Consider the following 14,301-nt stretch of genomic DNA (forward strand, 5'->3'; position numbering starts at 1 on the left):
GTACCTAGCTCAGGGACGAATTATATCCTGGCTAAAAGTTTATATTTTCAACATGAGCCTTCTGTATACAAAACTATTGTGCCTGTTAAAATTTCAAAAAGTGCTTTTCACACAATTGCCTTTAGTTTGTGGTATTTCTTAACAACATGCATATAAAAATTTTCTTAATTTTTAGACCATAAACCTTAAAAGTAACAATATATATATATACAAATTGGAAACATAAGTATTATTTCTCAATAGCTGATTTATATACATAGTTATTTACTGCTTGTATGAGAAAATTCAAAAGTGTCTATTACTAATTTCAGTTTATGTTACTGTAATATGGAGAAATATATTTATATAAATAAATGTATATGAGTAGCATTTTAAAAAGCTTTCTTTTATATCTAATTAGTATTTTTCCATTCACCCATGTCAATGAGAAAGATTCCACACAGACCACTCGTCTCCCCCAGAAATATTTTTGAAAGGTGTCATTTTCATAAACTGCCCTGCTCTGAATTTTTGCATTAACTACACTCCATTTGTTTAAGAAGAACAGCTTCATTTTGCAGCAATCTTTCCCAAGTGTTCTTTTAGTAGAAAATGAGGTAATTAACAAAATCAGGTACAGGCTTCAAAAAAAAAAAAAAAAAAGCAAAGGGGAGGAAATCCTTATTTTGTATGACTTTTGCTTCCATGAAAACTTTCAGAAGGGTTACAAGACCTTCTGAAAATATGAAGCAATAAAACCGAGGCTTTACAGACTTAATCTCTAGAAAACTAATTCTGCTTCCTGGCGCTGTGTTGCATTCATGCCCTCACTCTCCAAATAAGACCGGTTCCCTAGATCCCTGCCCTGGGCCCCTAAGAGTAAAGACAAGGGAGAAACCTCTTTCTGTGAGCCAGGTCACCCCTCTCTGGGTTTCCTAGCCTTCCTGTAGTGGCACTGACCTGATTGGAACCAGTCCCTGGTTCTCCATTCAAAACCTTCAGTGAGATGTCTCCCTCCTCCGATGGCCTAGAGTTTTCCTCCTCCGCTGAGGACACTGGCCTGGCAGAGCCCCCAGCTCCTGGGCTCCTCCTGAAGGACAGCCGCTTGTGGACAGACAGCAGAGTCACCTGTGGGTCACTCAGAGTTGCCAGGAAGGTCTGCTCCAGTCTCCCAAGGGGTGTTTCACCCTGGGTCTTCTCCATGACCCTGTTCAGAGTCACACTTTTAGCCACTAAATCAACAACGCCCCCACCACCCACCCCACCCCAACACACACACACACACACACACACACACACACACACACACCAGATTGTTTGGTCCTGAGAAGGAAATGTTTTCAAAGTGTCCCCCTTCGAGGCTGTTCTCTGTCCAGCAGGTTCCTCTCTGTTCTTTAGCCAGCCCGGGAGAGGCGGTCAGCCAAGGCTTCAGGCCAGCGGCCAGCGTCAGGAGCGCAGGCAGGCTGCACACGCTGTGTATATATATATTTGCTCTTGTTTATCTACATCCTTCCAACCAATTGGCACCTTCTTACTCTGCGTTCAGTGCTGGGAGTCTCTGCACACGCCCTGACAGCCTGTCAGGACCAGGCACACAATCGCCTTCCAAATCTGAGCCAGGTTTCCTCCAAGTCCTTTGCACTCCCAGAAACCCAGCCCAGAAGCAGTGAAGTGCCATTTCCTTTCACCAACAAACTTCTAGTGCATTCCTGGAATAGCATCCACTGCCGCTTCCACAGCCCCCTCAGGAGAGAAAAGGAGTATTTTCTAGGAGACATGACTTGCATTTTCAAGAAGGTAGAAGATAGTCCCATGTTCCCTGCAACCCTGTTTTCTCTGAGACCCAAGGCTTGATCTCAGCAGCAACTAGTTGCAGAGGCTCTGGATGCAAGACTCATCTTTCTTGCCTGTGGCAGAGCAGCAGGAAAGCAGCACACATGAGGTTCATTCAGCTCCTGAGGTGCCCTTGTTCCCTGGGAGGATTAGTGAAAGGAGACACAGAATGGTGTGGTAATCTGGGCAGCTCCCTCCCCTCCCTACTCCCATGGAGGAAAGAGGCAGCCACATCCTCCAAGGCAGAAACAGCTCCCACAGCCACTGATGCTGGCAGCCCCTCGCACTGCAAGTGTGTGTCCACACCGCAGACCAAACCAAATCAGTGAGACAGTTGCTCTGTTCTACACTGCTCACCAAGGCTGATGTGCCACTGGCCTGTCATTGGGTATGCATTCAAGGACAACATGTAGGAGACAGTTTCTTCTGCTCAAGCTCAGCAGAAGGACTCTGCCTCTCCATGGGCTGCCCACAGGGACTCCTTTGAAACTGTCATCACTGTCCCCAAGAACTCCTGGCTAAAAGATCTGCCTACATTGAGGGAGGGCAGCTGGAGTCCTGCCTGTCATTTACTCAAGAGTGCTTGTCTGCTTCCATCCTTGAAACACTACTCCAAAGCACCTCTGGGTTACCTTCTTATCACATGGAGAATGCCTCTACTTCTAAGAAATGCTGTTCAGATGGGTGGAAATGCCTCTACTTCTAAGAAATGCTGTTCAGATGGGTGACTCAGAAAGGATGATATTTTGTAGCCTGGAGCCTCTGGCTGTAGCCCCATGCATGCAGGCACCTCTGAAGACTAGCCTAGAGCAGATTTCTCAGGGCCACTTGAGTTTATTGACAGCCTTCTGCCTCTGAGGGGCTACTGGGATCTGCCTCTGACTGCTGGGAGGCTTACTGAGCACCCTAAGGGGGTGTGCCAAACCAGGTTCTTCACAGGGGCAGGTTCTGAGAAGCAGGTCCCATTCCAAGGCTGAGAGCCTGGTATTTCCATGTATAGGATCCATGCACAGAGGTCCATACCCATGTAGGCACCAGGTCCTCCTCCTCTCCCCTCCTCCTCCTCCCCTTGTCCTTCTCCTCTTCTTCTGTTTTAGCCATTTGGGGTAGAAATCTCCAAAGATGCCATTTACTGTCCTGCTGCCTTTTAAAATGATTCACCAAGCGCACTTCAACATTTCCTTGATTATAAGCTGTCATGATAAATAAAAAGCTCCTGTGTTATAATTACTGATGACCAATAAAGTATGTAGAAACCATATGTTCAGAGTGAATAGTCTATCTGAATACTCTATCCTATTAGCATCTGTTAGCTTCTGAATAGTCTATCTTATTCGCACCATGGGTTGTGGAAAATTATGACACTGTAAGATACTGTTAGTTCTCCTAAGCAATCACTCAGACTCAAAACACAGCAGCAGAAGAGGGTGGGACCAGACTAGAAAGAGTGCTGCCTTTGTCTTATGGATGGTGGGTATGAAAGTCACCTGGAGATTTTAAGTAGAAGACCTATGTGATTTGGTGGCTTAGAAACTCCATTCAGGGAGGATGAGAAGGCAGACTTAGAGGCAGGCTGACTGCAGGCTTACAAAGAGCAGGAAAACTAAGCACAGGGGATTAAACAGTGAGGAGGGCCTTCAGGCTCAGTGGCAAGTGACCACAGCAGGCAGCACAGAAAGGACATGAGGATGACAGCAGCCTTTGGAGTCTAACAGAGGTGAGAAGGGAAGGTAAGAGCATGAATCTGAGTGAAAACGGCAGATTCTCCGGTTTCCATAGAATCTAAGAGATTTACCCAGCAGTTGTGCACAAGTCACTTTCCCAGACACTTTCTGGCTCCTTCCCCTATCCTGAAGCCTGACCCCTGGCTACTCCTAAAATTCCTCATCTTTTAAGTCAGACACCTTACACACACACACACACACACACCCTCAACACACACACACATACACACATTCCCTGTCCATCGCTCAGGGTCATCTTGCAGATATGAATTCTTTTTTTTTGTTTGTTTATTTATTTTTCCTTTTGTTGACCTTGTTGTTTTATTGTTGTTGTTACTGATGTCACTGTTGTTGGATAGGACAGAGAGAAATGGAGAAAGGAGGAGAGAGGGGGAGAGAAAGATAGACACCTGCAGACCTGCTTCACTGCTTGTGAAGCGACTCCCCTACAGGTGGAGAGCCAGAGCCGGGGGCTTGAACTGGGATCCTTGAGCCAGTCCGTGCGCTTTGCGCCACGTGCACTTAACCCTCTGTGCTACTGCCTGACTCCCACAGATATGAATTCTCAGGTCACCTGTGACAGCAGAAGACAACTCTTCTTGGGTGAGCCCATACTTAGAGCTGGCATTTAGCATGTGCTCAACAAAGAAATGGCTTTCTGGAAGTCAGGGCCTTTACTTCTTATCTTCCCTCACACCTAATGCCTGCTATCAAGATGATCAACAGATATCAGCTGTGAAACAAACACATGCTGAGCTGAACTGCAGAAGGAAGAATGTGCTTGTCCTGAGAATGTCGTGGTGCTCTGCCTCCTTTTTATAACACCAAGGACAGATTATTAGCCTCTCACAGATTTTTTTTTTCTAGAGCAAGAGGTCTTCAAAGGTCGCTTTGCATGAGATTATTCTGCCTCCCACATGTGCAAATTTTACTAGCTGTTTTCCAAAATGAAAGTCACTTTGTCTCCTTCCCAGTCTCTATGGATCTCTCTCTCTCTTTCTTTTCTTTTCTTTCTTCTTCTTCTTTTTTTAATAGAAATAAAACCCTCGTTGGGATTCTAAACAATCCTGTTGCAACCTGAGAAACCTGGGCCCAAAGGCAGATGGGCAGCTCATGTTTCCATGAGCCTCCAGGACAAAGGCCCCCTTACGTGGAGGAGGAACATCAGGTTCAAATGCTCCTGCACTCACAAAGATTACCTGCTCCACCCAGCTTCGGACTCACACCAGGCAGGGCTTCTCAGCAAAAATCCTGGGTTGAGCTCGGAGTTAGCAGAGGTGGCAGGTCCAGAACCTGACACTAAGCTGCAGGCTGGGAAGTGGTGGGTCCTCAGGTTCCCATAAAGAGAATGTGAGCCGTGAAAACAGCACACTCACCTCAGTGACAGTGCCATCAACAGTCTAGTGATCTCCCTTGTCCCCTTGCTGTCTCCTCCCTAGAGAGCATCTTCCCCACTCCTCAGGCCTCTGCTCTCCACTTTCCACCCCATGCTCACTCTGGGTTACAGCGAGCTAGCAGGAGCAATGGGAAGAGATCTGCAAAAACCAAAGTCCACTGACTGCACTAGTGCTACCCTCCCGACTTTCCTCCTAACCTCCCAAAGCTCCTCAGAAGCTTCACAAGAGCCTGACAGCACACCCCCCACCCTCACCCACCCCTCCCCCCCCCCATCATGTCTGAGTGCTGAGTGGCTCAGCTAGCAGATGTCCTCTTGGTCTGTACTCACTCTTGAGGCATCACTGCAGTTCAGCAGAATTGTCTCCTATGGCCAGCAAATCCCAGACTCCACGCTTCAGTAATTTATCTCAAATCAATGATCTAACCTTTTGTCTTAAGCAGCAATGGGAAAAGGAAAGACTAAACGAAAACCAAAGCAAGCGGAAGGAAAGTACATTTATTTCCTAGGATTGCTAGGAATATAGTAAATATCAGAAAGTGGGTTTTTTTCTTTGTTTTGTTCATGCAACTATCTTTTTCTTTCTTATTTGTTTATTTATGTATTATTTTAGCTCTGGGGTCTGTCTCTCCCCACCCCACTCCCATCTCTCTCATTAAAATAAAATAAAATGAAAAAAAAATAAGTCTTTTTGCATAATCACTACGCTATTTCCTGGTCCTAAACTAAATGGTTTTAAACAATAGAAATTTATCCTCTCACAGTTTTGGAGCCTAGAAAGTTAAAAAGTTCCTTTGCCGGGTGGCTCTGAAAGGGAATCCTGCTACATTTCTCTCTTCACATCCGATGGGTTCTGGCAGTAGACAGCATTTCTTGGTTTACAAAAGCATTACTCCCACCTATATCTCTGCATCTTCACATGATGCTCTTAAAAGAACTTCATAGACAGGAATTATGACATACCACTATCCAACGATGTTGGGCAGTACGCCAGCTCCCCCCTGCTCCATTGCTTAACGCTGTGGTCTATTTACATAATCACTGTTTTACCTGAGACCCGCCGTGCCTGCAGGGCACTGGTTTAATCTCACTGGTTCGAACTCTCTTTTCATTCCACCCCCTCTCCTATTATCCACCGCTTAACTCTCTTTCCACTCCACCCCCTCTCCTAGTCACACCCTGTTTTCCACCATTTAATCCCACTGGTTTGCATTCTCTTTTCACTCCACCCCCTCTCCTAGTCACACCCTACCACTTCCTTCTTGGGATGTATAAAAGAATCTTCTTTTCTGATTAAACACACATTGGATTGCCTTCTGGCTCCGAGAGTCCCAGAGTTTATCTCCTGCAAAACTAGCCCAACACAAGTTCCTGATCCCTTTCCCACACAGCAGCCTAGATTGGCTCCAGTAGTGTTCTCTCCAACCCAGAGAGCACGTGCTCAGAAAGAGGTACCCTCAGGCTATCCCGGCACAACACCTCCTCTTAAACAACTATTGGGTTGTAGAAGTCATGGCACATTTTTGCATAGGAAAAACATGAAAACTATATCACATTCACCAGGCTTTGGACGTCAGTATAGCTTTTGGGTACCTCCTCTTAAATAACTATTGGGTTGTAGAAGTCATGGCACATTTTTGCATAGGAAAAACATGAAAACTATATCACATTCAACAGGCTTTGGAATTTAGCATAGCTTTGGGGGGACCACAATTTAACTTATAACAGAAGAAAATACTTATGTTTAGAGTATAAATTAATAAAAAAGTTAACAGAAAAATTACCAAAACCTAAAGCTCATAAAAATAACAAACCTATACCTAGAATGAGGGAAAAAAAAAAAAAAAAAGGAAGGAAAGAAAGAAAGGAGGAAAAAAGAAGGTCCTGGGGCCAGGTGGTGGTGCACCTGGTTGAGGGCACACATTACAGTGTTCAAGCCCCCCCCCCCACCTATAGGGGGGAAGCTTCATGAGTGGTAAAGCAGGTCTGTAGGTGTCTGTCTCTCTCTCCATCTCCTCTCCCCTTCTCAATTTCTCTCTGTCTCTATCCAATAATAAATAAAAAGGAAAAAAAGAAAAAGAAAGAAGGCCCCAAATTACTAGAATCAGAAATGAATGAAAGACATTAGAAAAGAGGCTGCCTAACAAGGTCCTAAAGGGAAAAGCTACTAGACCTTGATAAATATAGACAAAAGGTAATGCTTTTGCCCTCTAAATGACAGGGAATGCTTTGCAGAAGCAGTAGCTATTACATTATCTATTTTACAGGAAATAACATGAAGAAACTCAGACAACTAACTCATTCCTTATGTTCCTACGTGTCTTTTACCTTCTAAAGAGTCAACAGAGCCCAAGACCAGTTCCAACTTCTGTTTTTAGGTAGACAGAAATGTACAGAAAACACATCACTGTTGGAAACAGGACTACCTGATGTTCTCAAGATCTCCATCCTATTCATCCTGAGACTTAGTTCCTGCTTTTCAAGAAACAGACATGGTAAAGGGTTATTCCCCCCCCCCCTTCTACTACTCATGTAAATAAATATTCACTGTTCCATCTGCTTTCCCATTCTGGACTGCAATAAAGCCTTTCGCTTCTTGCAAAGCCAGTGACAATGTCTGGCTCTCTGATGTACTCTCTCAGCAGTGCACAATCAGCTTCTATGAGGCTCCTCTGCTTGCTCTAGGGGAAAGAAGCTCCATTTGAAATCACCTTTCTTTCTTTTGCTAATAACCTCACCCCACCCCTTTCAGACTATAAAAGCCTTCCACTTCTTATACATCACATAGCCTTTCTATTGAGACATGCCAGATGGGACAGTCCCTGTGTCTAAGTAAATTTATTTGGATGATTTTTCATTTTAACAGCAAAAAATTAAAGAAAATCATAGCCAGTGATTAGTGGCATCTATTTCCTTTCTATCTCTTTCCTTCTTCCTCTTCTTCCCCTTCCTTCCTTTCTTTCTTTCGTTATTATTATCTTCATTTACTTATTGGAGAGACAGCCAGAAATCGAGAGGGAAGAGGATGATAGAGAAGGAGAGAGCCAGAGAGAAACCTGCAGCCCTGCTTCACCACTAGCAAAGCTTTCCCCCTGTAGGGGGGACTAGGGACTCAAATCCTGGTCCTTGTGTATTATAACATGTGTGCCCAACCAGATGTACCACCACTCAGGCCCCTCCCCATTGAGTCACATTTAAAGATTAATGGGAGGAACAGAATGGACAGACAAAAGCGAGTGCACAGAGAACAAATAAACAGCATTAGCAGGATATTTATTTGTCCTATCAAATGAAAAAGAAAGAAAAAAATAAATAAAAGGAAAAGTGACTACTAGGAGCAGTGAATTCATTGTGCAGGCACCAAGTCCCATCAATAACTCTAGTAGAAATTTTAAAAAATTAAATGAAAAATTAAAATTAATAACAAGATATTAATTTTTATAATAAAGAGACAGAAAGAACAGTGAAAGAAGTTAACAATTATGCCTTCAACAATCATCCAAAGGGTGGTAGGAATACAAGTAAATATTCCCCTTTGGTCTCTATTTGCCAACTTTTGCTATAGAGTCAAATAGCTTTTATTATCATAGTTTTTTTTTAGTTTTAAAAGTTTCTAATGCCCAAAACAGAAGAAGTTTTAGTTTCTAGAAGGGAATTGAGGCTCCAGTAAAAGTGCTACACTCTGAAACCAGAGATTTCACAACTGGTGGTGTTTTAAAAACCCTCTTTGCTACGTTACTTATATCACAAGAAAAAGCTACTATGTGTTGCTCTCTACTTTATCTCATCAACTCTTGATCTACTCAGATTTTTTCCTTTAACTTAATCAATTTATTTATTTTTTAAAAGTCTGGCAGACAGACAGGTGGCTCATCAGAGAGAGTATAAGACTTACACACATGGGGGCCTTGGGGTTCATCGTCATTGCTGAATATGCCAGAGTGGTGTTCCAGCCTTGGTCTGTCTACCTACAAATCTCACTTATGAAATAAGTAAATATCCTCTCATCTTTAAGTCTGAATATCAACAACAAAAATAATCACCATCCAGAATTTACTTTGGCAATGATTCCGTCCTATAGGTTAAAAATAAGATTGAAGCCAGGCTGTAGCACATCTGGTTGAGTGCATGTTTCAATGTGCAAGAACCCCAGTTCAAGCCCCTGGTCCCCACCTGTGGGGGGAAGCTTCATGAATGGTAAAGCAGTGCTGCAGGTGTCTCTCTTTCCCTCTTTACCTTCCCCTTTCCTACTGATTTCCATATGTTTCTATCCAATAAATTTAAAAATATTTTTAAATAATAATAGTATATTGTACACACTTGAGCAAAGATACTTCCTTGATACCTGTGCTATGGTATCAGTGAATGGTAATCATATCACTGGGTCCTCTCAGTCCCATCAATGAAGTATGAGATGTAAATCAGACAAGGAAGTATTCATAATCCAGCTGTCCCATGTCTGCAGCCTGTTGGCCAGTGGCTTTTGCAAGTTCCCTGTTATAGCTGTGAAGACAACAGTTATACAGGCAGAACAGCCTTAACTTCCAGGTTTTTCAGTCCTTTGTGTGGAATCTGGGAACCTGGGACATCAATATCAGTAACCTCAAGCTAGCCTCCAGCAGCTCCATGCCAGTTTACTCTTTCCTTTCAGGAATATCACCCAGCACTTTGTGTCATAGGGTCAAAGCCCTGGCCTAGAAACCCGAGTCTTCCACAACTACTTCTTCTGTCTGCCCAGGCCACTTAGAGTCCCCACAGATGCACTTGAGGGTCCCATTCCCTGGACCTCTCACATCTGGGCTCTGCCTACCAATTCTCTCCCTCCAATGCTCAGCTTCTGCCAATGAAGGTCGCCATCCCTGCCTGTGAATTAGCTCCTATGGCTGTCAGTTACCAGGGAACAGGGGCTACTCATTCCTGTGTTCCCCTGCCATTCTAGCTTTTGTACTGCTCTTCAAACATAAAGGCCACTCCCACCTTAGCACCCTGGCACCTTTAGTCCCCTCAGCCATTAAGATGGACCCCAAATCTGATCATTCAGATCTCTACTTTAAGACCACCACCTGCTCTACCAGCTTAAAATAGTGATTTCCCCATCCCATGTCATTCCCAATGTCCCTATACTGACTTATCTATTTACTTCAAAACACTTAGTGATATTTGATACATACTATTTGTTGCCTCCTGCAATCTCCCACTAGGAGGTAAATTCCTTGAGGGCAGGGTCCAGGTCTCAGCTGAACCCCAGGTGCCTAAAATACCTGAGATATAGCAGATGTTGAAAAATTTATTGTTGAGCACTGGGAAGATAACTCAGTGGTAGAGCACATGGCATGTCTTGTATTGTGTGAAGCCCTGAACTGAATCCCCAGCACCACATAAAACAGTAAAGCAGTGCTTGATCTCTTTCAATAATATATTGTTACATACATTATATGCTATATAATATATATTTGTTGACTAAATGGGGATAGCGAGAAAATACTACTTTCAAAAGGTTTTGTGAGACTTAAGTCACAATGCACACAGAGGATAATAAAGTGCTTATCAGAGTGCCTAGAATGCAGACATACAATGTCCTTGGCTAATACTATTATCAAGAAGTCCAGAAGCGGGTGTGGTCAACATGGCCAGAGGCAGTTTCAAAGAAGAGGCAGGTTGAACTTATCTGGAAGGATAAGGATTTTTTTTTATTCTGGAAAAAAGGTGGGACATAGCAGACATTTAAAGTTTTCAATGCGCACACAAGTGCTCTTCAGAAACAACCCCCCAAGTCCAAAACTAGTCCTCACACTAAAAATATCCTGCCAACCAGCCTCTCTGCTCATTCATTAACCCACTTACTATTCATTGCCAGACCACCAGAACCTAGACCAATTTCATAAAAGGACAGCCAACCATGTGAATATTAACAATAATATGAATGTGGATTAAATCCAGAAATCTGTAGAAAAGGCACAGCCTACTCTTCCACCCAACAATCTATGGGTAGCTATTTAGTCTATAGAAAGGATCAGGTGGCAGCAGTCAGCATTAAAACTATATATGAAGGGTGGGGTTATAGTATAGTGGATATGCAAAGAGACTTTCATGCCTGAGGCTCTAAAGTCCCTGGTTCAATCCCTCATACTGCCATAAACCAGAGCTGAGGCAGTTCTCTGGTAAAACAAACACACACACACACACACACACACAGAGAGAGAGAGAGGTCCAATACAGGGAGACTTATAAAGAGAAAGAAAAATCATATTAAAAGCAGAAAAGGGGGGCTGTGCGGTGGTGCAGAGGGTTAAGTGCACATGGCGCAGAGAACAAGGACTTGCATAAGGATCCTGGTTCGAGCTCCCAGCTCCCCACCTGCAGCGGGGTCACTTTACAAGGGTAAAGCAGGTCTGCAGGTGTCTATCTTTCCCCCCTCAGTCTTCCCCTCCTCTCTCGATTTCTCTCAGTTCCATCCAACGAGAACAACAGCAAGAACAACAACAATAATAATTAACTACGATAGTCAACAAGGGCAACAAAAGGGAAAAAATAGCCTCCAGGGGCAGTGGCTTCTTAGTGCAGGCACTGAGTCCCAGAGATAACCCTGGAGGCAAAAAAAAAAAAAGCAGAAAAGGTAGACATGCACAGGTATGTCCAGACTGTGCAGAAGTTAAATGGAATAAGATAGGTTAAAAGTCTGGAGAAAGCACACTATAGTCTTATTAATGCAAAATTTTAAAAAAATTAATTATAAGCCTTGAGAGATAGCACAGTAGTTTACATAAGACTTTCATGTCTGAGGCTCCAAAGTCCCAGGTTCAATCCCTGGCACCACCATAAGCCAATGCTATGCACTGCTCTAGTCAAACAAATAAATACTACACACATATACAACCCAAGAATATCTGGAGATACCTAGATATAGCTTGTTAATCATCGTATTTTCAGCTCTTCAACACTGCCTCAAATATAAAAAACTTTCAATAAATATTTGCCTAATGAATAAACATTCCATGCACAGAAAAAGATTTGTAAATAGTAATGATTTTCAGGTGGGATAGGATAGATAGCACAGAGATAAAGCACCAGACTTCCAGAGGTCTTAGAGGTTACAGGTTCAATACGTAGCAACAACTTAGGCCAAAGCTGACCAGTGTTCTGGCCTCTGTCTCTCTTTTTGTTTTTCTCTCTCTCTCTCCATCATGAAAATAAATAAATAGGGAGTCGGGCAGTAGCGCAGTGGGTTAAGTGTATGTGGTGCAAACGCAAGGACTGGTGTAAGGATCCTGGTTCGAGGCCCCAGCTCCCCACCTGCATAGGAGTCGCTTCACAGGTGGTGAAGCAGGTCTGCAGGTATCTATCTATCTTTCTCTCTCCCTCTCTGTCTTCCCCTCCTCTCTCCATTTCTCTCTGTCCTATCCAACAACGACAACAAGAATAACTGCAACAATAAAACAACAAAGGCAACAAAAGGGAATAAATAAAGAAAAAAAAAGAAGAGAAATAAATAAAATACTTTAAGTCACAGAATAATTACTTTCAACATGATGACTTTGTTCTACATTTGATACAGGAATCTTTACTTGAGAGATGAAAACATCTCAGAGAGTCATTATAAGTGCTTACAGTTGAAAAGAAGCTGCTTTGTATAGTAAATATCTGCGTATGGGTTTATTTTATTTTATTTGTAAAACGGAAACATTGACAAAACCATAGGATAAGAGGGGTACAACTCCACACAATTCTCACCACCAGAACTCCGCATACCATCCCCTCCCTAGATAGTTTTCCTATTCTTTAGCCCTCTGGAAGTATGGACCCAAGGTCATTGTGGGATGCAGAAGGTGGAAGGTCTGGCTTCTGTAATTGCTTCCTCGATAAAAATGGGCATTGTCAGGTCAATCCAAGTTTTTCTTTTTTTTTTTACATTCTTAAGAGATGACATTAAGGTGAATTGAAAATATGTTTTTATTCTATACTCTTAGAGAGAAATGAAGACAGAGAAGGGAGAAGGGGTTGGAGGAGAAAGAGTAGGAAGAGAAGGAAAGAAACCAAAGCACCATTCCACCACCCATGGAATTCCCTTAGTGCTGTCCACGGAGCTCCCATAGGGTATGGGGTCGAACCCCGAGCCTCATGCAGGGCAAGGCATTTTTTTTAAAAAACTTGTTGAGTGTCTCAAAAAGTTCTAGGAAAAACAAAATCCTGGTAGTTAGGGAGGTGACTCAGTGATAGAGCACTGGGTTTGCATGTCTGATGTACCAGGTTCAATTCCAGCTTATGCCCAATGCGTGACCCACTCTCCCATCACGTTCATGAAATAAATAAATCTTCGGGGGGATATGATTTGCAGGATTCGACATACCTGAGGCTCCAATGTCCCAGGTTCAACCACCATAAGCCAGAGCTGAGCAGTGCCCTGGTCGAAAGAAAGAAAAGAGAGAGAGAGAGAGAGAGAGAGAGAGAGAAAGAAAGAAAGAAAGAAAGAGGGGATTCGCGCACCAAGTCTAAAAAACTTTTCTAGGTAACTAATTAGATGGCTTTCAGCAATCGGTATTTTAACTAATAACTGAACAGTCACTTTCCAGCTCATTTTCCAGCATAAGATGAACAGAAAATTTCTGGGTTTGAAATCATTCCTGAAACCTTGCTCTCCGCACCCCTAGGAACCTAGCAGGGCGGCAGGTGGGAACTGGAAGCTTCTAGGTATCCGCATGCGGCACCATGGGTAGGGTGGAGGAGAAGAAAACTTACTTTCCGACTGGTCCCTTGTCTGGCTGAAACCTGTCTCTGTGGCTCAGGCATCCTTCCCCGGAAGAAGCACTTTCCTCCGCGATGCGACCCGGAGCACAAAGGTCACCTGCGGGAGGAGGAGAGAGTGGTGTGAAGCCGGGCCTGCGACCCAACCCCCATGCACTCCCAGTCTGGACAACCGCAGTCCTCGTCCCAGCACTAATTCAGAATCGCTTGCCTTCCCGACCCTGGCTCGAGCACTAGAAGAGACAGTGGGCCTCGAACCCGCACCCACACCCAAAGACGATGCACAGCGAGGTCGGGACCCGCGATGGATACGCATCCTCCTGATATGCTCTACCTGAGGTCGCTGTGCTACAGGCACTAGGCACCCGGCGTGAGCTGGGAGGGAAGTGGGACGGCGAGCCGCGCGGCCCCGGGCAACAGATGCAGATCCCAGCGCTCGCCCACCGCTGGCGGGTCCGCTCTGCACTGTTCCCCGCGCCCCAGTGCCCTGCTCCCGGCAGCCGCAAGTCCCACTGAGCTCTGTTCGGTGGAGATTCGCCTGAGACGCGCTTGGAACTCCCATTGGACTCTGGCGGGCGGCGGGCTCTGGGCTGGGGGTGGGAGCATCCCAAAGGGGGCTCTCGATAG

The 14,301-nt window shown here is 44.2% G+C and overlaps 1 protein-coding gene across 3 annotated transcripts in view; it reads right to left on the bottom strand.

The window, feature by feature from the left end:
• The window catches only part of ATP7B (ATPase copper transporting beta), a 77,970-nt gene extending 63,706 nt beyond the window's left edge, over positions 1 to 14,264 (bottom strand). The window contains exons 1-2 of one of the 3 annotated variants that reach the window (XM_060194882.1): positions 14,009 to 14,264; positions 13,669 to 13,774 (exon numbers count right to left, since the gene is read on the bottom strand). In XM_060194882.1, coding sequence (XP_060050865.1) covers positions 13,669 to 13,719 — 51 coding nt within the window. In that variant the 5' untranslated portion in view covers positions 13,720 to 13,774; positions 14,009 to 14,264. Of the gene's footprint in view, positions 1 to 939; positions 1,187 to 1,288; positions 1,436 to 13,668; positions 13,775 to 14,008 lie in introns of those variants that run through there. The other 2 variants (XM_016187480.2, XM_007521570.3) reach the window with 2 other exon arrangements.
• Positions 14,265 to 14,301: the final 37 nt, after the last annotated feature.

Source organism: Erinaceus europaeus, chromosome 7, assembly GCF_950295315.1.
Source record: "Erinaceus europaeus chromosome 7, mEriEur2.1, whole genome shotgun sequence".
NCBI lineage: Eukaryota > Metazoa > Chordata > Mammalia > Eulipotyphla > Erinaceidae > Erinaceus > Erinaceus europaeus.